This window comes from Gymnoscopelus braueri (genome assembly GCF_963280865.1).
Source record: "Gymnoscopelus braueri genome assembly, chromosome: 16".
Classification (NCBI taxonomy): Eukaryota; Metazoa; Chordata; class Actinopteri; order Myctophiformes; family Myctophidae; genus Gymnoscopelus; species Gymnoscopelus braueri.
The window spans coordinates 18,482,378-18,505,757 of NC_137616.1; the positions used below are offsets into that span (position 1 = coordinate 18,482,378).

Here is a 23,380-nt window from a genome sequence, read left to right on the forward strand (position 1 = left end):
CATGTGAGCTCGGCTATTTCCAAAAGCCGACGCATATAGGTTCCGTTGAAAGTGCTCATGTGACCTAAGTTGCTTCTTTTGGGCTTGTTTTAATAGACCTGGTTGCTTATTTCTCTCGCGAACTCTGGCAACACTGGTCACCGAGTCAAACTGGCCAACGAGCCCTGCTGCCACCAAACACACCCAGCCCCGGCCAAGATCAGCAAGAAACTGGAGGCCATGTTGGATCATAACTTAACATTTCAACACTGGAGTAATGGTTGAATCAGAGCCCACATGTCCGAAGTGGTTACGCAGTAACATTTGCCCTTTCTATATGTCAATTTAACACACGCCCCTTTACCTCTTGAGTACCTGAAAAATAACCAATCGGGTTTGTCGATTCATTTGAAAGGCAGTCACATAAGCCAATCGGAAACGGGCATTTTGACAGAAGGGGCGGGAAAAAGGGCGAGTCTGGGAAATCTAGGGTGTCGCCGTGGTGGCTCCCATTCGAAGGCGACGGCGGTCGTCTGTTTCGGCTTCTAAATCTTCTAAAGGAAAACCCCAATATCTGCGGAAAACGTCGCGACCCCAACACACTATCACGCTGTCGTTTTTTCAGACTCTTCTCGGACGAGGTTGTGGCTGGAATGGGAACGACGGGGCGTGCCAAGAATTTGAATTAGATCGCTATTTAGTTTGAAGAAAGAGTGAGTCCGGGCAGAGGGGAGCCATTTTGTCCCAGTACTGTGTGTGTGGGAGAAAGAAAGCGTGGAAAAGAGGAATCACACAGGGAGGATATCCTATTGTTTTACATGTTCTGTTCTCACGCCGAAATCGTGGAATTTGGGAAATAACGCTACTTATTGGACACGGTTTCTTGGGCACGTCATTTAAAGCAAACTACCTTGTAGCTAGCCAAGCTAATCAACAAGATCCAACACATTCTACCATCAACAGATCCATCCACCACGGCCCATCAAGGGGTTGGCTGAAAAAAAGAAAAGGAGCTGGCTTTAATAGATCTGATTAACCCCGTGCTAGATTGATTGATCTCTTTTTCTTTTCTTTTTTTTTTGTCTGGTGAACACAAGCTGTTTTTTGTTGTTGTTTTCCAATGGCGAAGAAGACGTACGACTTGCTGTTCAAGCTGCTTCTGATCGGAGACTCGGGCGTGGGGAAGACGTGCGTGCTGTTCCGCTTCTCTGACGACGCCTTCAACACAACGTTCATCTCCACCATAGGTAAGCGTTCACTTAATTAACCACTTAAACCCGTAGTCCCTCAGGGCTTAATACTAGTGTATTTTATGTTATTGTGGCGAAAGCGTTCGCTGAAAAAAGCCGATCTACAAGCTCGCGATGCTTTGCGTTGTGAGCTTGTCGATCTGCTATTTTCTGCGAAAGCTTTCCCCACAATACGGATGGTGGGGTTGTTTAAGTGGTTAAAGCGCAGTGTCGCTGCACCCCCCACCATCCTAAAAAAAAGACCAGATCGTCACGTTGTTGGGCTTGTAGATCTGTTCAGTTTTGGGGCCAGCGACACCTTCCTGCGATGGAGCATATAAGCAAAAAAAAGAGAAGAAAAAAAAGTAGTAGCATCCAGAGGCCTACTAACGTTATGGAGTTATACATGAACGTCTGTTTTATCGTTGTGCTTTGTAGTCCCCCCCCCCCCGTGTTAAATAGTAGTAGCAGAACAATGTTGGTAGTATTTCGAGTTTCGACATGATTTATTTTTTTTAGTACTAGTTACAAGTATAACCGGTTGTTAGGTGCTACTACTGGAATTTGCTGTCATCATGATGGCTGTCAACTAGCCTTGGATCAAGACTATCATAGATGTATTTTATCGAGTCTGACTTTTACTTTACTTTCGTATCTATACGAAAGTCAAAGTCAGACTCTATAAAATACATCTATGATAAGTCTTGATCCAAGGCTAGCTGTCAACCAAAAGTTAACGTGAAGTGTTGCCTTCAGTTAGCAGAGGAGGGCCGTGCTAACAGCAGCTAGCACGGACTGACTGCAAGTTCAAAGCAAGCTATCTAACAAACGGTTATAAGACCCTGTCAGACAATTCTTTGGGTAAAAGACCCTGTCTTATAACCAACGAATTGTCATTTCGGTACTTTCAACGCACTGCGCCTTTCGGAATGTGTTGCAGGTTTTTTTTAATTAAGAGCCCCCCTCCCCACACACACACAGACTGTTGGCTAACGTGTGGGCTATTCCAGCTGCCAGGCTAACAAGCCAGAGACAAATCATAAACAATTAATCATGGTGGCGTCATTGGCTTTTCCCCCCTGTCTTTCCCCTACTGTCTGCGCATGCGTGTCCAACATCAATTTGGCATGAGGCAAGTGTCAAACTATGTTGGACCCCGACATAGTTTGTACAGTAAGTAAGGTGAGCTTTGATGCAATGCATGCATGGCCTACATCAAAGCTCACCTTACTTACTTACTTACGCCCTTCGCTTAAGTTCAGTGAGTAGTGACAACGTAGACTTGGGTTCAGGAGGACAACAGTCAGCCCAGCTGTCTTAAGCATTCTCTTAGTTGTGTGTCATTGAGTGCAAAATGTGATGTGTGTGTCCAACGTAGTGATGCTAATCCCATGCTTGATGCCAGAACTGAGTGGAATCCGATGCTCTGCCAAAAATAACTTCCACCAACCTTGACTTTGTTGGTCATTAAAGTGGCTCAATCCCACTTTCACTTCTTTGAGCTTTCATTTCAAGCCCAGCAGTTTGCAGCAGCTGTCTGTACTGGTAACTAAAACACAGATAACTGACCTGGCAGTAGTTGTAAGCACAGACCATCATAATGGGCAATTTTGTTTATAATAACATTCAGGTTAGATTACAGTTGTTGATGTATAGCATCGTTGTACTTTGATCCCACAAAGGTCTGCGTCACGAGTTTGAATTTACTGTTTACTTGTGACTCTAAGTGCACTGTTTTGCTTTAGTTTGTCTTGTATCAAAATGTTTTAGAATGTGTCACAAAATAAGTCTTGGGATTGGATCTGTTGGTGTACTGAGAACCACTGCCATGTTACCCACTTAAACCCTACATGGGCTACTTCAGTTGACTGGGGTCCCCCAGGGGTCTATTTGTTTCGCATTGTGATCTTGTAGATCTACTATTTTCACCATCAGGAGGTCAGACAGACAAGTTGGTAACCTTTGGAAACTCTGGACTTTTCATTGCCCATTAAACTTTGAGTCAGCAGCCAGTGGCCACACATGGTTTTCCAACCAACCCCGTTCAAGAAACTCAATTTATACATTTCCCAAACTGAAACTTCAGATTGAGTACCAGGATTATCTTTTCCTGGCAAAAGATGGCTGGATTGATTCAATCTTTTCCTTAGGTTTTTCTTTCCAGAGGTTATTTTGTGGTGCTTGACAATATTTAATCATGAAGTTTCACTTGAAACCTTAGTCAGTGTTTCCTTCATTTGGTACTGATGCAACACCACAGAGAGAGCATTACTTCTACCACTATTAGGAAATAGGAAATTTGACAAAGAAAACATCCAATTAATCTGAAGTCTCCTCAAATCTTAATGAACTGTACACTAGTTAATGTATAGCAAGCAACTATGTTCACCTTGAAGTATTCAGATTAGGAACAGATTCAGAATAGGAATGGCCGAAAGAATGTCTCCAAAAACAATTCCCTAAAAAAAAAACTACTGCAAAAACTGATCACATCCGTTTTTTTAATGAATTGTTTCTTTCTGAAGTATGGAAACCCCTGTGTAATTTGAATGATATGACTTGGACTATCCTGGAACTAAGTACGAAATATTTCATTTCCACTGAAAACCATGACCTTACCAAACACAGCATCCCTTTTTTATAAAGCTAAACACGCACATTGGTTAACTTTCTGTTGTGTGAAAAAAATGAAAGTCACAGTTTGGCACCTCTTTCTGCTGCATTTCTTTAGTTTGCTAGTGTACCACAGTACTTAAGCCATACAGTGTATGACTGTGTATCCATATTATGAACCCTAGCGTCCCTGTTCTGGAGCGAACATTCTGCACACATATCAGATCTACATTGTGTTGCTACACGTTGAGCTTGTGATCATCAAGTTTCAGTTAAGAGATTTGGTGTTGAGGGGAAAAAAGCTAGAGGACCTAGTAGAGTTCTGGGGCCCCAGTCAACTAGTATAGGGTTTAAGTGTGATGGTGCAAGTTAGCCAAAGAAGATCATCTCAGAAGTACTGTAGGACAGCCAGCAAATATCGAACACAGAGAGGTTAAACTGCAACCTGTATTTTGCAAGTGGATCAAAGACCTTATTTGCCATTCAGAGTATTGCATGTTACGGGAATGATTTGACATGTTTACTGAACTAAATACTGAAGGCAATACCAGAAGAGTTGTGCCTTCCTTGAGGAAAAAGCGGAGCCGGGACACAGTCAATCAGTACATAGAGTAATTGGTGTGAGTGAGAATTGAGAAATAACAGTGCGTGGGCGCATCCTCTTCATGCAACACTCATACTTTTGGAGACAGAGATGCACAGCTGCTTGTCAAAATAACCACACCGGAAACTCCCCTCACTGATACACACACCCCCCCCCCCCTCCTTATAATCTTCTCTTACTCTCTCCTTCCCTTTCCTGCGTTCTCCTTCTGATATACCTGGGGAGTCTGCAGAGCACTAAAAGAGGCATGCTTTTGTGTCCGCGTTCAGAAATCCATTCCCATGTAGCATGTTGTTATAACTTTGCATGGAAACTGGTGACTCATTTCACTGAGGAATTCCTACGCGAGGATCCATGGTCCATCAGGGATAAATGGAATGTTTGCCACAGCTGTCTTGGACGAATGGCCATTCGGTTCTTAATGGACACCCATTTTCCAGTTTCCAATCCGTACAGCTTATCACCATAAATTTGCCCCTCATAAAATGAATGGCAGCATACTGTAAAATGAAAAAGACATGTTTTTTTTCTTCTGATTGTAGATGCACCGATTCCATATCGTTTCCCTGCAGTATTGGAGGTTATGTATTGGCCTATGCAGCGCAGACTGGAGTTCATGTCCATTTCCTTGTACTGAAAAGTATATAGGCCTAGAGCTGAGATGTTTGTTTTGGTTCATTCTGATTGAACAATAAGGATTAAGGTTATGGTTCTTTCTTAACCACATGAACCCTTGTGACCCTATTCTGGGCATGTCATAACAGAAAATAGATGAACTTTTGGGAAAAATGGCTGTGTTGTGAGCTTGTAGATCGGCTATTTTAGCTATTGACAACACGTACAACAATGTATATAGAGTTTTGAGCTACAATTTTTTTTCCCCCGCTGGAGAGACATTCTTTGTGTGTAGGAGGGGAATCGAGTTGCTCACTTTTTTTTGTCACTCACTTTGTTTTCCGATATATTCCACATAGAGGTCTCCAACACGCTATTGTAATGTGCTTTATCAGATGAGTATCTGATAAGCAGATTTTCTACACAGCCCTCACTTCAGGTGATGTGCAACAGTTACAAACAAATACAGGTTAAATCTGTGTCCCTTGTGCTACCCCCCCCCCCCCCCCAAAATCTCACTTTTTCTCTCTCCTTCCCTCTCTCAGGGGTGTGTGTAGAACACAGTGAGTCACACTTTGGCAGCAAGTTTCTTCATTATTCTGTGGCCCTGCCCCACCTAGAACACAGCTGTTTCTCAGACTTTACTAGCTAACCTCTCTGAGAACAATCACTGACTGGACAATTTCAACAGACGGCTCACAAGTTAGGAAGAGATCAAGACCACTATTAATTTTGAACAATGACAGTTGGTTATTATTCAATTATCCCTCTAAATTGCCCCTTTGTTACATTAGGTCTTGAGAAGACTTCAGATTGCATCACGGTAATGGAATCATTCAACTTAGTTTTCCTAAAGGTTATGTGTAATTTTGTGGTGTAATGTAAATGTTCAATGTTGCCTTTTAGAAAGAGCTAAAGGTTGTGAATGAGTCAGATTCTTTTGAATATAAAATCATGGCAGAAGTAAAATCCTTTTTGTGAATATATTATTGTTCACTGGCACTAATACAACTTAATTTTGTATTAGTCAAAACCTTGCCCATGTACTTGGCCTTTACATAGCTTGGTTGACCCAACCACTCTTATGTGGCAGACAGTAATTCTGAACGAACATGCTGGTCAGTGCTGCCTGCGGATAGGCTGAGGGCCTGGCCATGACACTGCAGAATCAGGAAGAGATAATGCCATTGTCTCCCTGATGGAAACACTTGTCACTCACTTTCCATTTGCCCCTCTCTCTGTCTCTGAATATCTGTCACTGCCTGTTTTTATCTCCTTATCTCTCTCTGGGTGTCTCTCTCTTTCCTCTGGGACTTATTCTTCATCTCTTCCTTATACCGTTGGTACCACTCTAAATATCTACTGCTCTCATGCAGTATTCATCCCTCTTATGGTGTGTGTTATTGACCCCCCCCCCTCATGTCAGTGATGTCAGAGTTCCATATATAACAATGTATGTTAATCAGTGTGGAGAGCAGATGCACTCTGACACCAATGTTGAATGAGGCTCAAGCTGATTCAGTTTTCTTGTGTTTTGTTTTACAGGAATAGACTTCAAGATCAAAACCGTTGAATTGCAGGGAAAGAAGATCAAATTACAGATATGGTGAGTCAACCATTGTTCTGAGACGTGGCTTTAATTTCTTTGTGTACAATCCATCTTGCTGAGAGTGGTTAAGGTTTGAGTGGCATGTGCAACACAATGAACTATCATTGATATTAACACTATTCTTTTCATTGCGACGGCCCCAAAATCAGCATTTTAACACATTCACTGCAATTGACGGACATATCCGTGATTTAAAACGCACCCGTTCACCGCCATTCACGAATATGTCTGTGATTTTATTTATTTATTTTGGGGGGGGGGGGGGGGACGTCCAGAACCCAAGATAACGTGATCCGAAGATTTACTGCTCCATTCACTCCTGGTTAACTTATTACTTTAAAATCTTGTATCTCAGCTCCTGTGTACTTTTAGTTTTTACTATGTATTTTTGGCGAAACATGCTATTTTCAACTGGAGGTCACGATGACATTTTCTTTTTTTTTCATGGAAGCCCATGATTAGCAACCATCAGGGGATCGATCATACTGGAGATAAATATTCTGTGGTTCTTGAAAAATTAGTCAGAATGCTTAAAAATGCTGGCAGAAGCTACCTGCCAGCATTAGAAAGCCCCTGGCAGTGAATGTGTTAAAACTCATTTCTATAATACATGCAATTGGTGTGTTGACGTGACCTGTTTTACATGACATTTTAAATCTTGAGTACCTGGACTGGTTCGGGTCTGTGCAAATTTAGCTTTGGGTGTAAGGATTTTGAGTATTTAATGACTAGAGACTATCGATGCATGCAATCTTTAAAATGTACAAAATGGAATCAGTATTGTGTGGTGTTGAAGTGAAAGACAATAGTATAAAATAGTTTGCACAATGTCCGTATTAATTCAGCCATTTATAACTCTTAAGTATACAAATGGGGTAATTTTTTATTAAAAAAGGAGTATAATGAATTGTAAAGCGCTGTCATGTAAAAAGCGGCAGCGGTTTAGAATGCTGCATCAGTGATATTTGAGTAATTATTACTGGCTGACATTAACCAAAGCTTATGCTTCTTCTCATAAAGAAACTGTTGATGTGAAAGCGGTATCCTTATGCCTAAGCCTGATTTATACTTTGTCGTACAATGGTGAATTCACCAGTATGAACATTTTAAAGAGCTATTATGACAAATTCACAGTTGGAGATAAAACAAATCATTGTATCTTTCAGTGCAAATAGAAATAATTGCCCTTTGTTCTGTTGTGTCCAAAGTCTGATATCAGTGAATGGACGTAGAGGTTTGTGTAAGGAAGTTTTAAGAAAATGTATTTAGAATGTTGATGTTTGGTCCACAGACGTTGTGATAACACTTCCAACGGCATAATTATTCCCCAGGTCTACTTATAAACCAGGCGACGGATGCAGTCTGGATGCTCAGTTTGAACCAATCATATAATGCACCAGTGCACCCAGCGTGTATGCGACTATAATGCCTAATTTAAGCTCCATCGTATGACGTGTCGCACGTCGACAATTGCAGATCTACAAGCTAGAATTAATCAATTAATCAATTTAGTGACACATTGTGAGCTTGTACATTGGGTATTTTTGGCAGGCGACTCCCGTCGTACAATGCAGTACAAGTCAGGCTGAAGGGGGAAAATAAAAGCATGTCCAGCAAGAAAGAGACAACTAATTGTCTCCGCCAGGCCGAAAGGCATTGCGAGAGAGTATGTTTTACCCCCTGTCCGTCCGTACGTCCGTCCGTCCGTCCTGTCCGTCCGTTAGCAGCTAATCTCTGCCACCGTTGGCCCGGCCGCTGCGAAACTGTGCACGCACACTCCCTGGATGCCAACTCAGAACCTCTGGCCCAAATTTTTCAGATTGGCCGTTTATAGCGCCACCAGGAGGCCGATATGTGCAAAACACATTTATTGATACTACTCCTACAGATTTTGTCCAAACATCACACAAATCGGTACACAGTATCTCTATAGTCATGTGATCAACACGGATTTATCCAATTTCCCATATTCCATCCTGATTGCCTAAGCTTGGCTTCCAAAGTTTGCAGGATTGTTCCGTTTTGAACAAAATGCCTCAAATCATGAACGCAGCTTGCGATTTCCGTGAAATTTCACACGCACATTTCTATTAGGCCGACGAAGAAATGCCACCCTTTTCACATTGGCCTGTTATAGCGCCACCAGCAGGTCTAATTCTGCAAACATATTTTTGGAACAAAATGCCTCAAATCATGAATGCAGTGTCCGATTGCAGTGAAAAGCCCTTGAGCAAATGGCACCCTTTTCACATTGGCCTATTATAGCGCCACCAGGAGGCCACAATAACGTACCTGACCTGGCGGAGACCTGTGCTCCGAGGAGCACTTTTTCTAGTTTAATCTATTTTCCCCTGTATTTCCTATAGCTGTTTTGTAATTCCTGCACTCACTTGTACGTCACTGGCAGCTAGGGATGTGCGCAGTGATTAATTTAACTGACATTTAAACAATTGTATTGAAAACATCGATTTGATTAATCTCAAATTAAGGGAACACCCTGACCCCAAAAATAGCCAATACTGAGCATATTTTGCTCAGTATTGAGGCGGATAAGGCCAAATCTCAGGAAAACAATATCGGAGTGTATAAAATGAAATCCCATTTAAAAACATATGATATTTAATTAACAGAATCTGATTTTAAATGTGGTGTAGGAAAGTAGGTCAAATTAAGTGAGTGCATAATGTATGGCAGAAATTGAATGGCAGCACATTTCTTTTATAAACTCTAAATGCTTGTGGCTGCCCTACAGATTAATTCATTTCAGTTAAACATGTTTTTGTGTTTTGTTTAAGGTTTCTGTATTGGTATTTTCCAATTCACTTACAGGCCATTAAGACAAAAGCATACAAAAACAGCGTATGTTACCCCTCCCACCCCCCCAAGTTCCCACGCCGAAAGAGCCACAACCCTGGCATCTTGTTGTACCATTAACAAAAAGAAAGACAATACAAACAAATAAATAAGACAGACAATGTAAAACGAGGATAAAAACAAATCAAAGAAGTTAAGTATACACAGTAGAATATGTATCATTAAATAAAAATTTTAAATACACAACAAATAATAATGCAAAAACAAATACAGTGGGGTCATTAATGTCAGCAGCATTCATCCTCTCTATACATGTTAAAGGTTGCCATATCGTATACAATTTCAGAGCACACCCCCTTGTGGAGTAACACATTTTCTCCAAAGTCAAGGGATGCATAATATCATTAACCCGTGATTTAAAAGTTGGTGGGAATTTTTCTTTCCATTTAAGCAGTATTGATAAACATCATATTTAAACAGCTTGTTTCATTATTTGTTTTTGTTTTTTTGTAGAATGATAGGCTACACATTTGTGACACAATGAATGTGGATACCTGCCATATGCTCCATATGTATTCCATTGGATAGGAGTCCATAGGATTATTGACGCCCAACAAAACTGTGGTAGCATGTCTATTGCGGTCATCTGTATGATGAGATGGGTTATTTTTTTATGTCAACCGGGATCACAGTGGCGGCAGGCAGCAAGAAGGTAACGCAGGTTTGCGTTTGGCTACCTTTAGCGTTACACTCGTGTTGGACACCCATGTCCAAGTGTTTGTATTGGATGTGATTTCTCATCGCTCCAGTTGAATTCTTATGTCAGTTTCACTGGACGCAACCTACATGCAACGTATATGCAATAGAATTGAGTAAATATTTAGTAGGGGCAGCACTGTTTAACCGTTAGTCGAATAACCGCTCGCATTGTTAGTGGCAGCATCAGCAGTGTTATGGGTTTCACACAGATTGGTGGGTTTCAGTATATTTTGAGTGCACAACAAACACATAGAGCCATGTAGAGAGTCTGAACTCATTTAAGCATCTTCACCTGGAGACGATACAAAAGTCTTGTACATTACAACCTACAGAAGCCATAAAAAGCACAGGGAAGCTTCCTGGCAGAAAAAACGCAGAGAAAGTCATCTCCGTTTACATGCATCGGCATGGGTGGAAACTGAAATGTAAACCAATGTCCTTCAAAGATGGCTCTGTTTGACCTTAACTCATTGAGTGCCAATACGTTTTTCATAAGCCCAGAGTGCCAATGACGTCTGAGACGTCATGAAAAAAAAAAAAAAAAAAAAAAAACTCAAAAAAAATTCTTTTTTTGAAAAAAAAGGTTCAGAACCCAAGATATGATGATTTGAAGATTTGCTGCTCCATTCACTTCTTGTTTAACTTTTTACTGAAAAAGGCTGTATCTCGGCTCCTAAGCACTTTTTTTTTACAATGTATTTTTGGCCTTGGCACAGGGGTGATATAGCCAGAAATATTTTTGGCACTGAATGAGTTAAGCTGTGGTTGCACTTGTTAATTCAATGTCATTTTGAAATATGCTCTTATGACTACACCCGGACAGCAACACATCTGTTTGTTTTATTCAGTGTCCACCTCATGTTTTTAGCTCATGCTCATCCTCCCCATCTCATCTCATTGCGCATTATGATTGGACTGCATCCAGATGAGATGGAATTCGATCACAATGTGAGCATGCCCACACAGAGATGTGGCCTGGCTCCCCGGATCACCATTCCAGTGAAACCCAAAGCCAGGAGCAGCCAGTTTCATGCGTCCTGATGTGTTGAGATTAGAACATGTGCAATGTAACCACATGGCGAAAATAGCAGCTCTACAAGCTCACAACGTCCGTTGTGAGCTTGTAGATTTGTTATTTTCAGCAAAGATACTAATTGTATATTGAAAATAGTAGGGGGGCCTTTTATAGAACCCTGGGGCACTCCGGTCAAGACGTTTAGTATTTAAGTGGTTCTTGTGCTTGTAGGCTTCTGTCTCCTTCAGTACTGAGGGATGGCTGTTGACAGTGTTGTCCAATAATGTGAAAATGTCATGACAGAGGTGTATGTTGATGCAGACATGCAGCTGACATTGTTAGCCTGCGGTGATCCCTTCCACTTTAATATGGGTTTGCTCAGAGGTGCTGATCAATAGCATTTTCATTTTTCCAATCCTCACAACTGAATTTCTTATATTTGATAAATGTAAAGAAAAGTAAACATTTGGTTCCTTGCTCTTTCTTTCCATCTCCACCCTTCTTACCTTTCCTGAAAACTACAAATGATTGCTTGTACGAGCTTGTGAGAATCAGAATCAACTTTATTGTCACATCACAGGTTTACATGTGTAAAGAAGTGTGATATTTTTTTTCTTCAAACAAGTGTAGTAAATGCCATCATGGTCTGTCTTTCATTTTGTTTGTGTGCAGGGACACAGCGGGACAGGAGAGGTTCCATACCATCACCACCTCCTACTACAGAGGAGCCATGGGCATCATGTTGGTCTACGACATAACCAACGGCAAGAGCTTTGAAAACATCAGCAAATGGCTGCGCAACATTGACGAGGTGAGGTTCATAACCACTTTAACCCTGGCATCCCAATTGTGTGCATGTGATGTGATTATAGGTGGGGGTAAAAGCGTGTCACAGAGCGATGCGTTGTGAACTTGTAGAAATTAATTAATTTAGAACATTTGAGTGCTTTTTCTTTCTCTGTGGGACGTGGCCATGCAACCTCAATGCCTGTAAAGTACAACGCCAAGATGTCCCTTTTTTGGGGGACACGGGGACATCTGTGACAACAAAGAATACCGCCTCAAACCGCATTTTCAAGAGGTAGATTTAACTTTATAGTATGACATGAAGTGGGAAACCTTCACTCATAGTTTTGACTATTAGTGTACACAAATTAAACACGATTTTAACGAGTCTTATAGTTGTCGTGTCAAATGGCCACTTGGGCAAAATCAGATGGAGAAATTGAATTGTTTTGCCTGAAAGAGTCTTATTTTTTTGGTCTAAGTTTAGGATGCAGGGTTGCAGGCAGTACCCTGCCTGACAGCATCATCCCAACTACATTAGTCATGGATTAATCTCATTAGTGTGCGCTACAACTCTGGACCATGCACTTTAAACCCTCCCGAATTTGTGCCTCACGTTTAACTATGGGATGTGTTCACTTCCTGAGAAACTGTAAGGAAGATGTGAACCCCGTCATGTTCTTTCCTTCATATTATTTTTGGAGAGAATTCAGCTGGAGTCTTTGCATTGAGACGAGGGGCCCCCCATAATTAGTCAGTTCCATCCCTGCCTGAAAGCCACTGCTATTTAAAAAAAATCAATTTTGTCAATTTTACCACCAATGATGTTCTAAAAATCCAGTGTTCTTGTCAAATTTACCAAAGGTGTAGGCTCTTCTGTTAGATGTAAACGTAAAGGGCTGTTTAACCATAAGCACTTGTTGATCCTGCTCCTAATCTCACCCAACAGTCCAAATCATCTCACGCTATCGCTCACTATTTGTGTTAAGTTGATGGCTTGAACTCACCAATGCATCAGATGCACAGTCGCTCAGTGTCGCTGTATATAAAGCTCAGTGAATTGTTATTCATTCTTTCTTCATTTCCCCACGATCCCTCACAATACTATCAAGAGTTGTATACAAGCAGCATGGCAGCAACACAACAATGAGGAAGTTCAAATAAACTGCGCAACTCATCACTTAGAATTGTTGTGCCGAGCGCCTCAGACCAGGCTGGAATTGTCAAATTGTTTCATGGGGATCTCTACTTTATTCATTGGAATTGTGAGAGGTGCTGCTTTCAAGGAATGCAGCCAACCGGGCTCGTCAATCCAGTGTAGTGATATGTGGGAGTGTGGAGCAGGTGCTTCTTACTGAATTACATTAGAGTAGACTTAATTATGCTTAAGTCCACAGTTAATCAGTTCCATTGTATACATTTAGACGCTCAAACGGCATAGCTGGGATAGGTTGTTGTAACCACGGTGGGCAAGACCAAGCCTGTTCAGTGTCTTAATGGAAGTACTGGAATTTAGCGTAAGTACCGCCCAAGGAAGTTACGCTGAGGCTTCACAGAGCTATGTTGTAACCATGAGAGAAATAACTTTGTTCAGAATAAAAGGTGTGCTATCAGTGACAGGTGTCAGATGCAAGGACACGCACGCACACGCACGCACGCACAAACACACACACACACAGATATCAAATGAATTAAAAGAAACGGCCAAGTTGAGATTCACTTGATTTTAATTGTATTAGTTTGTTGTGTTGGCTGCTGGACATTCATTTCCAATATGTAAAAATGTTGTTTTATGACGCATTACGTAAATAGATTTGTATTTTGTATTTGTTTAGTTTTTTGTTGCTTTTTTAAGACCGGGAGAGTGTAGTGCTACATGAAGCTGGGGGCAAAGAGGGGGGATGACATGCAACACAAGTCTCAGACCGGAATCAAACTGGGGACACTGCAATTATGTGGTCAATGTACTATAGTGTTATCTACTAGTGCTCCCCATTACCAACATTTCTTTCTTTATAATGTGGTCATGTGCATACTCAATGATGATTGCCTGGCATTATTTTCAGTTAACCGCTCACCTTTGCTCTAGGCCACATCATCGATCTGAATTCGTACGCATACTAAAAATATATTAATGTTTATTTAAGCTAAAATGATCTGCAACCAATCCCAAAAAAAATAATCAATATAACTTTGTGTGTGTGTGAGAAGAATGTGGCTATTGTCATCTGACTAACTCAGCTGGTAGTCATTACTCTGGCTTTTCTCATGTGCTGGAGTAGTAATAAAATGTTTATTTCAAGGTTAACGAAGATGGTGCCTGCCCGGCAAGAGCGTATTGCCGCAAAATATGAACAAACGCTACTTGCATTTCAGTTGTTGGTAAATGGCCATGGTAAGCGGAATAATCGTAATAATCGGTTATCAAAAAAGAATGCACTCTGTCTGCACTTAAGCCTACATTATTATGCAATATTTCATGTTGACTGCATGACTCACGGTATAGATATGAGACACTTAAAAGTCAGTGACATGTTTTAATGGAGACTCATGCTTAATTTACATTCCGTCGTACAATGATGTCGTCGCTTGCCGAAAATGTCGACACGATTGTACGACAAAGTATAAATCCCAATTTGGTAGATAGAGGACTGAGCAATGTGTGAGCGAGCATCTGCCTGCCTCTGTGTCATCCTATAACAGGCATAAGGTCAGAGGAATGTAGGCTAATGAATGCAGTCTGCAATGAAATCAGCCACAGTTCTGCCAGCAGGGACAATATTTCATAATGATGACATTGCAGAATGACTGCTGGTTATAGGGGAATATTTTGCTGTCTAACTAATAGCCCACTCCAGTGCTTTGACTTTGACTAAAATGCAATGTTGTCTATGAATCTGCCTCTAGCACATCTGCGCTCACTGCCCCCTCTTTTATTTGAAAACAGTCATATTCATCCCCCTCTTTTATTTAAAAACCGAAAACAATGCAAGAAATATGTTATTAGATTATTGTATGATCACAGTCAGTTAGTATTGAGCACCCTGTTTTGTGTTGGCTGATGGGTTGAGAGCAAGTCAGCAGCATTGGGCTCATCTGGAATGCTTGGTCGCTATTGCTTGAACCTCATGTCTTGTGTTAATGCTTGCTGTTCACCGAGATGAGGCTGCTGTGGAAGATGGATGTCGTTTGTGGGGCACAACAGTGACTGTGCAATTTGGAAACCTAATACGCTAGACTTTTGGAAAGTAACACTTAAGTGTTAAAAATTGTGTTGGATTTTACTGGATTTACTTTTTTCATTGGTAGCAACAATTTAGGAGCATGCACCAATATGTAAGGAGCACTAGCAATAAGTATTTTTGTCAGTGAGACTGAGGCATTGAGGAGGACCCCATAAATACGGAGTTGTTTTGTTCTTTCAATTTGGTAGCCCATTTGTTAAATATAATTGGAATTTCTCAATTATAAATGAATTTAGGGAAATATAGAAACATTATAAATAATATTATCAAGTTTATGTACACAATATAATGTAGGCAAAGGTAGAATAAAGGATATGCAAACAAAGAATAAACATAATGGAATAAACCGCATGCTTCTGTAGAAACTTTATGAGAAAAGAGGTTGAACTTTGGCCTGCAACCAGTGGTGTAGTAGTTATACATTGTTACACTGGCCATTGCATGTAGCAACTCAAAATTCATTTATGTGCACAACAGTGAAGTTGCGTATTGTCATGAATAAAAGAAAATCAGGATGCATATTCATTCTGAATCTTTGAATCAATACTCGATTGTCACACTAGCAATCAACTAGCCTCTCAGCAATCGACTCGTTTCGTTTAACTTGAGGGGATTTTTTACTCTTAAGCCGTCTTCACACTGCAGACCTGAGTTAAAATGCTGTAGCTGTCTCAAGGTAGATTTAAAGATCATCAGTTTCCACAGATTAAGGCTGAACGATTAATCGTTTTCAAACCGAAATCGCGATTTGAAACCACGCGATTAGCTAATCGCAAAGGCCGCGATTTTTTTTTTTTTTTTTTTGTCATAATAAATCATTTTAATATTCATATTAATCCCAGAGCACCCGCGGGACTTGTCTCCTTCTCTCCAGAGTGGCTGCCTCTCTCTACAGGGAGCGAGAGGGCAGCGAGCCCCCCCCCCCCCCCCCTCCTCTCTCTCTCTCTCTCTGTCCCTCTCATAGAGTTAGGTCTCCGTCGGCTACGAGTATTTAAAGTTTGTCGAACGGCCGTGTTGCGCAAATCCCTGATGCCGCGCGTAGCGATAAAACATTATTTTCGGTGCGACACAAGTAGTGTAGTAGTAGTGTTGCTCCTATCTATGTTTGTTTCTGTAAGTGTAACTTATATTTTTCCCATCATTATTAAACTATTACTGTTGGATGCAATGTAAACAATACGATGGAAAGCACTTCCTGGTCAGTGTTGCCAGGTTTTGTGAGAGAAATAAGCAACCCTGTCTATGAAAACAAGCCCAAAAGAAGCGACTATGAACTGTATCTTTGTCACTTCTGTTATGTACAGTGGTGGAAAAAGTACTCAAATGTTGCACTTAAGTAAAAGTATCAATACTGCAATGTAGAAGTACTCTGTTACAAGTAAAAATTCAAAATGTACTTGAATAAAAGTACAAAAGTATCAAAATGTACTTAAAGTACCAAAAGTAAAAGTACTAATGTTTGAAAATAGCAGATCTACAAGCTCACAACGCGTTGCATCACGGCGCGTTGTAAGCTTGTAGATCTGCTATTTTCAAATAACCTAGGTATAAAATAGGGCCAAAGTGGTTAATGTAGGTTTTACAATATTATAATTTATATCTGAAAAGTAACTAGTCACTAAAGTTTTCAAATAATTGTAGTGGAGTAAAAGTACAATATTTGCCTCTGAGATGTAGTGGAGTAGAAGTTAAAGTATTGGAAATTAGAAATACTCAAGTAAAGTACAAATACAGTACTTAAGTAAATATACTTAGTTACTTTCCACCACTGCGTTATGTATTCTGAGTTTTTCACTTCCAAGGAGTAGTAGTAATACAATGTACAGTAGGAGAGGACTTTGCCTTGTGAGACAAAAAAGTGTTACATTTTAGTTGAATGTTAATCTACATAAGCTAAATACTGGATATCAGTAAATATGCTTCTTTAGCCATAAGTGAAATACCTACTTATTTCACTGCTGTGAATTGTTTACACAAAAAGGTAATTTGTTGTAGGTAATATTTGTTTAATTTAATTTTTATTTATTGAACTTCATTTCAGAAAAAGCTTCTCTTCTTGAGCCATAAGTTAATGACTTAACAAGTTCAATGTTGGGTTGTTTACAAAAATAAGCTATTTCTATTCCAGCTAAATGTTTAAATATATACATGGGAAAAAAAGTACTTGGAAGATACATGTTGGAAGCAATGAAGCAATTCATATCTTTTAGTTCTCATCCTTATTTATTAGAATCTAGAACAGTAAATAAATGGTATGCCATTTGGTAATGTTCCATTACTTCCAATTACTTTTTAAACGTACACAGTGAATACTAAACTGAAGCTTGACTTAAAAAAAATTTAAGATTTTTTTTATATTTTATTATTAAAAAATCGCAATCAAATCGCAATCGCAATTTCAGTCCGAAAAATCGCAATTAGATTTTTTCCCAAAATCGTTCAGCCCTACCACAGATGTTCTTTATCCACCTTTACCCGGTGTAAACAGCTTTACACTGCAGAAAAGCATCTGTGGGATTTTGTGGTTCAAATTGCCATCTTGTTCAGTATCATTGGTTTTCTTGTTTATGCTTGTGACATTGTTGACACAAAGTGGTTTGAATAGGTTTTCTTTAAACCTCTTAAGTTTCATCATTAGCTGTTATGCATTTGTGCAAATGAAACCATTTCTCTCTCTCCCTTCAACTTGCCAGCATCTGTTTGTGTGCAAGCAAGCTACTAAAATCATATGGGAGTATCTGGGTAAAATAGTACTAATACAAAAATTACAGCTCAATATTTTCGGCTGATGCCAGATTTTTGAGTCCAAGACCACCGATAACTGATGTTTTAACCGATAAGTTTCCAAATCAATTTGATACACTTTGTATTCAAGTTTAAATAAAAAGCTATGAATTTCACAGGCTTGGGTAGGCAACCCAGCCTGGCGCTCCATGCTTAGTGGGGGATAAGCTTGTACACGGCAGCACAACGGGTGAACACAATTAACTTCAACAAGGGAATTTGCAATTGTGTCCACCAAAAACGGGCTCAAACGATGTCAAACTGTCATGATTCTAGCTGCTGAAATAAACTTCCCATTTGGATCATTGTTGACAAACAGAACATAGATTGTTTTCAAACTGATTATTTCTTGTCTGGCAGTGAACTGCCACTGACAATCAATGAGACGACTTCTACGCAGTTCACTTGTTCTACCCAGTAGAGGTATACATATTATGTATACCTCTACTGGGTAGTTCTAGTAAAATGGCAGTTTCAACTTCTAAAAGACAAGTGTAAGGTAAATTAATGATGATTAATGATTAAAAAAAAACATGGGGCCACATTGGTGGCAAAACTACCGATGTCGTCATCGGTCAGACTCTAATTTTCGGTTACTTCTCTCAATAAAGAGGAGTGAGGGAGGCTCCTTGGTTGAAACATCATGAATGAATGCCAAGAGGCGTTTTGCCCATCTCCCGCCCCCCACTGAGCCCAACTTCCACACACTGGGTGAAATGCTTGGAGTGGTTACCATGGTTTTTGCCCGAGCAATTCAAAAAAAAAAGAAGAGTAAAGCTTCCAAGCTTTACTTTACACAGAACCAACACAGGCAGCTCCATCTTTTCTCCTCTGTGGTGATGTGGGTCAGACCTGGCTTGATTTAACCCAACTTTTTCTCTTACTTGACATCTTTACACTGGCATTGGAACCAGTTCTGCTCCGCCTATAAACAGGGATTGATGATTTAGACAGCTTTAGTCTTGTTACCAGACATGCTGCAACCAATACTCCAGAAAATGTCTAGACTTTTGGGGGACAAACAAAAACTCAGTGGGCTGGCACTCCGAATTGCGGTTATTCCTGTGCGTATTGCTCAAACCTATATTGCACAATGTATATAAGGTATCTGCAAGCCGTGTTGCATATTTAGTTTCTCTAATGTTGTTGTTGCTATTGCTGTGATTGTGTGGATATACTGTATATTCAAGGTATCTGTTTACTAACGTACATGGTTGTGCAATGCACATTCTCTTCTATTGTTATGCTTATGTTACTATTGGTACTATAGTCATTCTTGACGATGCTTTTTCTTATCTTACTTTTCTTATCTTTCTTATCACCATTATTATGTTGCACCTCACATGTCCCTGCTTGTGCCTGTATGAGTAGTAGTGACAAATAAACCTTGATTCTTGACAATATCTATAATGAACGTTCTCTCCACAAATTCTTAAAGACAAATCCCACATAGCTTTGGCAGACACACTCTCACCTCATCTAAACACACCCACTACACGGCTAAAGTTCTCTACATCACTCCCAAAGAATTAATCTATTGCAGAGGTTCTCAAACATTGTCATGTCAAGGACCCCCAAATTGATATGTATTTGGCCGTGGACCCCCATTTAAAAGATTGTGTACCGGGGATGCCCATAAAAGATTTTTCAAAATTGGCCCCCTCGAGGACCCCTGGGGTCCACGGATCCCACTTTGAGAACCAGTGATCTAATGAATCCACTTCTTTATTTGTTTCTTTTCTACAGCATGCGAATGAGGACGTTGAGCGAATGCTGCTAGGCAACAAGTGTGACATGGAGGACAAGAGGGTCGTACCAAAAGCCAAGGGGGAGCAGGTGAGTTGGTGCACTCTGGTTCAGCTCTATAGGCGGCGTTTGGACACCGAGGCCCTGCCACATGTTGATTGACTGCCTGATGTTGATACTGCTTTGGAGCTGTGTGTTCATTGCAGACTAGCTTCCTCATGGGAAGAGGACCACCAATATCCCAGCAGGACGCCAGGAGCTTCCAATGTCAAGTCAGGACCTGTATTTTGACAGGGCAACATCTGAAATGAAGCGTTTTTTACGTAAGCCCGTTCTTGGACATGGGCCCATGAAAAGTTAGCTAAAGAACACAATTAAAGAGTGCATGACATATGGATTTCACTCGGGTCTCAGAACATTTCTTAAGAACTGTGCAGTTGTTTGAGTTCCAGCCTTCAAGCATTGAACCTGCAAAGGCAGTAACGGGAGCATTTTTAGACTGCATGCACACATAAATGTTTTATATTCTTGAATGAAGACGGTTCCTCTAAAGGGACATAACAGCCACAGCCTTGAGGTTAAGAAATGGGTTTATAACGGCTGGGAAGATCGAAGTGGGGAGAGAAGTACATGTAACCCCCACCCCCAAGTATACGCTGTCGGAAGTGCTGTTATGCAAGTTAACTTGCAGCGGTTCATCGTCTAGAGGTAGCCGACTGTGATTATAGTGAAATGTCTCCCATCTGAATGATGTCTCACTAATAGTAGTCATTAAGCACCTTCAAACGTTTTGGGCATGTCTTCATAGGCCAATATTTTCTCAAAATATCAAGAAAATTGCAATATTGACAATATTTACTGGCAAAATGTCATGTTTTCCCTGAACAGCTTTATTTGCTGAAATTCTGCATTGTAGATTCCTGTCCTATAACTTCATTAACTGAAATCACAACGCGTCGCAACGCTTTATGATCTTGTAGATTGTAGAGGTTATGTTCACTATTCGTCGTCGACAAAGTATATAGCGCTTAAGTGGTACTGTGCAGCATATGGAAAAATAATCCACTAAATTCGTCTTTGTCTCTTTCTCTGTCGCTTCCCCTATAACCTGTTATTCACAAGTCTGATTTCAGTGAATGAAGGTATCGAGCAGGAATCTACATTGCAAAATTTCAGCAAATAAAGCAGTTTAGGGAAGTGAGATTTTGCCAGTAAATATTGTGGTAACACTTAAAAGTCGTGTGCTCCATGTTCCACATGAGCTGGGCATGTGTCATGTTCGGTCCCATTATAAAAGCTATTCCATAAATGTTTGAAGATTCTTAAGTACATCAACTGGTGACCATTGACCAGTCAGGCTGCAGATACATTAACCTCATCTACATATCTGCTTACTCACACACATTTCCAAAGGGTCTGGCAGAGAGTGCGAGAGAGCCCACAGATACCTGATCCTCTGCTTCACACAGGAGATCAGGCCACTTTATTTTTGGCCGGGACAACCCCCTCTAACATTTCCTCATGTCTTCTTCTCTCTCTCCCCCTTGGCAGATTGCAAGGGAGCACGGCATTAGGTTTTTTGAGACGAGCGCCAAGGCCAACATCAACATTGAGAAGGCTTTCCTCACGTTAGCAGAAGACATCCTCAGAAAGGTACGTGTTTGTTTTCTTTCACTGCTAAACGTGCAGCTGTGAAAGGTGAATCGTGGGTGTGATTATAAATGGAAATTAACTAAATGTGTGTGTAATTTGACTGCTATCATCGGAAAGATGTGGTGATATAGGATTTTGTGTCTTATCTCTTGACAGACGCCTGTAAAAGAACCCAACAGTGAAAACGTTGACATCAGCAGCGGGGGTGGAGTCACGGGCTGGAAGAGCAAGTGTTGCAGTTGAACAACTCACCTCTGTCTCACTCATGCACACACAGACACAGACACAGACACACACACACACACACACACACACACACACACACACACACACACACACACACAAGTACACACAGAGACACAGTCACGTACATGCATACACTCTTTCTTTCTCTGTCCCTAACGACTAATTCTAACTCTCTTGCCCCCTAACCTGTATCATGAGATTTCTTGCACACTGACACATGGGCCCAATTTATGCTCAGTCTTACAACAGTATTGCGTGACAAAAAAGGCAGATCTACAAGCTCACAACCCATCACAAACGTGTAGATTGTAGCTATTTACGGTATGTGACACTGTTGTACGACAACGTTTAAATCTGGCTTTAATCTCTGTCTTTCTTTCAAAGTAAATAATGAACCACTTCACTCGTCTAACAACCCCCCAACACACGCACTCACTCACACACATGTTCGTCCACTCTCCACTGCTTTCTGATTTTTATTTCCGATAAAAAGAGAAATCTTGTCATGTTTCTTGTCATTTGTTTTAAAGATTGCTAAAAACAAAAAAGAGTGTGAAAAGACAAGCTCACAATTTTTAATCTTTTCCTTTGCCTGAGCTCACCTTGGTTGGACCGCCCCAACCCTCACTTTCAGCCAGAGGAAAATGACAAAAAGAAAAAACAAAATAAAAAAGTTAAAATGAAACAAAAAGACAAATGTAGGATTAACATTTTGTATACTAGTGGGGTTTCTGTTGTCTAACCGTATTTGGTCATTTACAATTTGTAACCAAGTGACGGAGGCGTGGCTAGCTCCTTTTGTATGTGGGGTTTATTTTGTCCTGTGCCTTATATGGAAGACAGGGGGCGGGGCTGTGTGGAGGGCGGAGCCATATCCACCCAATGAAATTACAATTTAATCTGTTAGTTCTGGCTCCTCCCTGTGAAGCGGAACTGAAGCAGAAGCGTTTGAATTTCTCCTCCAGCCAAGAGAACGGCATTATTATGTCTTGTTTATTGTTGTTCTTATTTTATTTTTTTCTCTGTATGATTTATTTTACATATTTGATTTCTCCCCTCTCCCCCTCTTTTGGGTTGTTTTTTTGTTTTCCTGCATGCAGATTTCTTTGGGTTGGAAACGTTTCTGTAGCGTTTCTGTAACGTTGTGTAACGTTTGCCACTGGGTAACTGTGGGCGGGAGGTTCAAAAGTTCTCTTTGGAAATTCAAACAATTTTGCAGATCCATTAAAAAAAATAAGCTTGTTTAAGTTAACTTGTTTGTCCTCAATGCTGTCTCATGTGTAGTGTTGTATTTCAATGTGTATCAGATGACAGATAAGTGCATATCTACTGATGGCTTTACCATTTCCAGTGCCTCTTATGGGTTCATGAGATGTGGGAACTGGGAAGTTTCTGATTAAGTGGATAGGACAGTTCTGTCATGAGATGCTGAACTGGTGGGTGGGACATGTGACCTCCATTCAGGCTAGAGTGTCTAGTTACTGTTTTGTCCTCTCTTGCATCCTTAGAATTCAGAAATTTCCCATTGAACCCATCATGTTAGGTGCCACAGAGTTATGGACTTTGGCTCATATTTACTTGACATCTCTTGTTTTTTACTTGGCTCCTTCAGATTTGAATGTTGAGCTCTTTAGAGGCCTGCGAGAGTCAGTGAAAGGATTCCTAGTCGGACCTGTAAACGGC

At 40.6% G+C, this 23,380-nt stretch overlaps 1 protein-coding gene across 1 annotated transcript; it reads left to right on the forward strand.

The window, feature by feature from the left end:
* Positions 1 to 476: 476 nt before the first annotated feature.
* On the forward strand, positions 477 to 22,949 carry rab10 (RAB10, member RAS oncogene family). Its single transcript, XM_080454171.1, has 6 exons — positions 477 to 1,226; positions 6,586 to 6,646; positions 11,910 to 12,048; positions 19,799 to 19,888; positions 21,350 to 21,451; positions 21,608 to 22,949. Exons 1-6 carry the CDS (start codon positions 1,100 to 1,102, stop codon positions 21,692 to 21,694), a joined length of 606 nt encoding a protein of 201 aa, XP_080310297.1. The 5' UTR covers positions 477 to 1,099; the 3' UTR covers positions 21,695 to 22,949.
* Positions 22,950 to 23,380: the final 431 nt, after the last annotated feature.

What these genes read in the sequence shown, in the direction of transcription:
- rab10 (XM_080454171.1), top strand. Translation starts at nt 1,100, where the DNA reads ATGGCGAAGAAGACGTACGACTTGCTGTTCAAGCTGCTTCTGATCGGA. An exon ending in GGCTGCGCAACATTGACGAG is followed by an intron (nt 12,049 to 19,798) that starts GTGAGGTTCATA and finishes TCTTTTCTACAG; the next exon opens with CATGCGAATGAGGACGTTGA. An exon ending in CAGAAGACATCCTCAGAAAG is followed by an intron (nt 21,452 to 21,607) that starts GTACGTGTTTGT and finishes ATCTCTTGACAG; the next exon opens with ACGCCTGTAAAAGAACCCAA.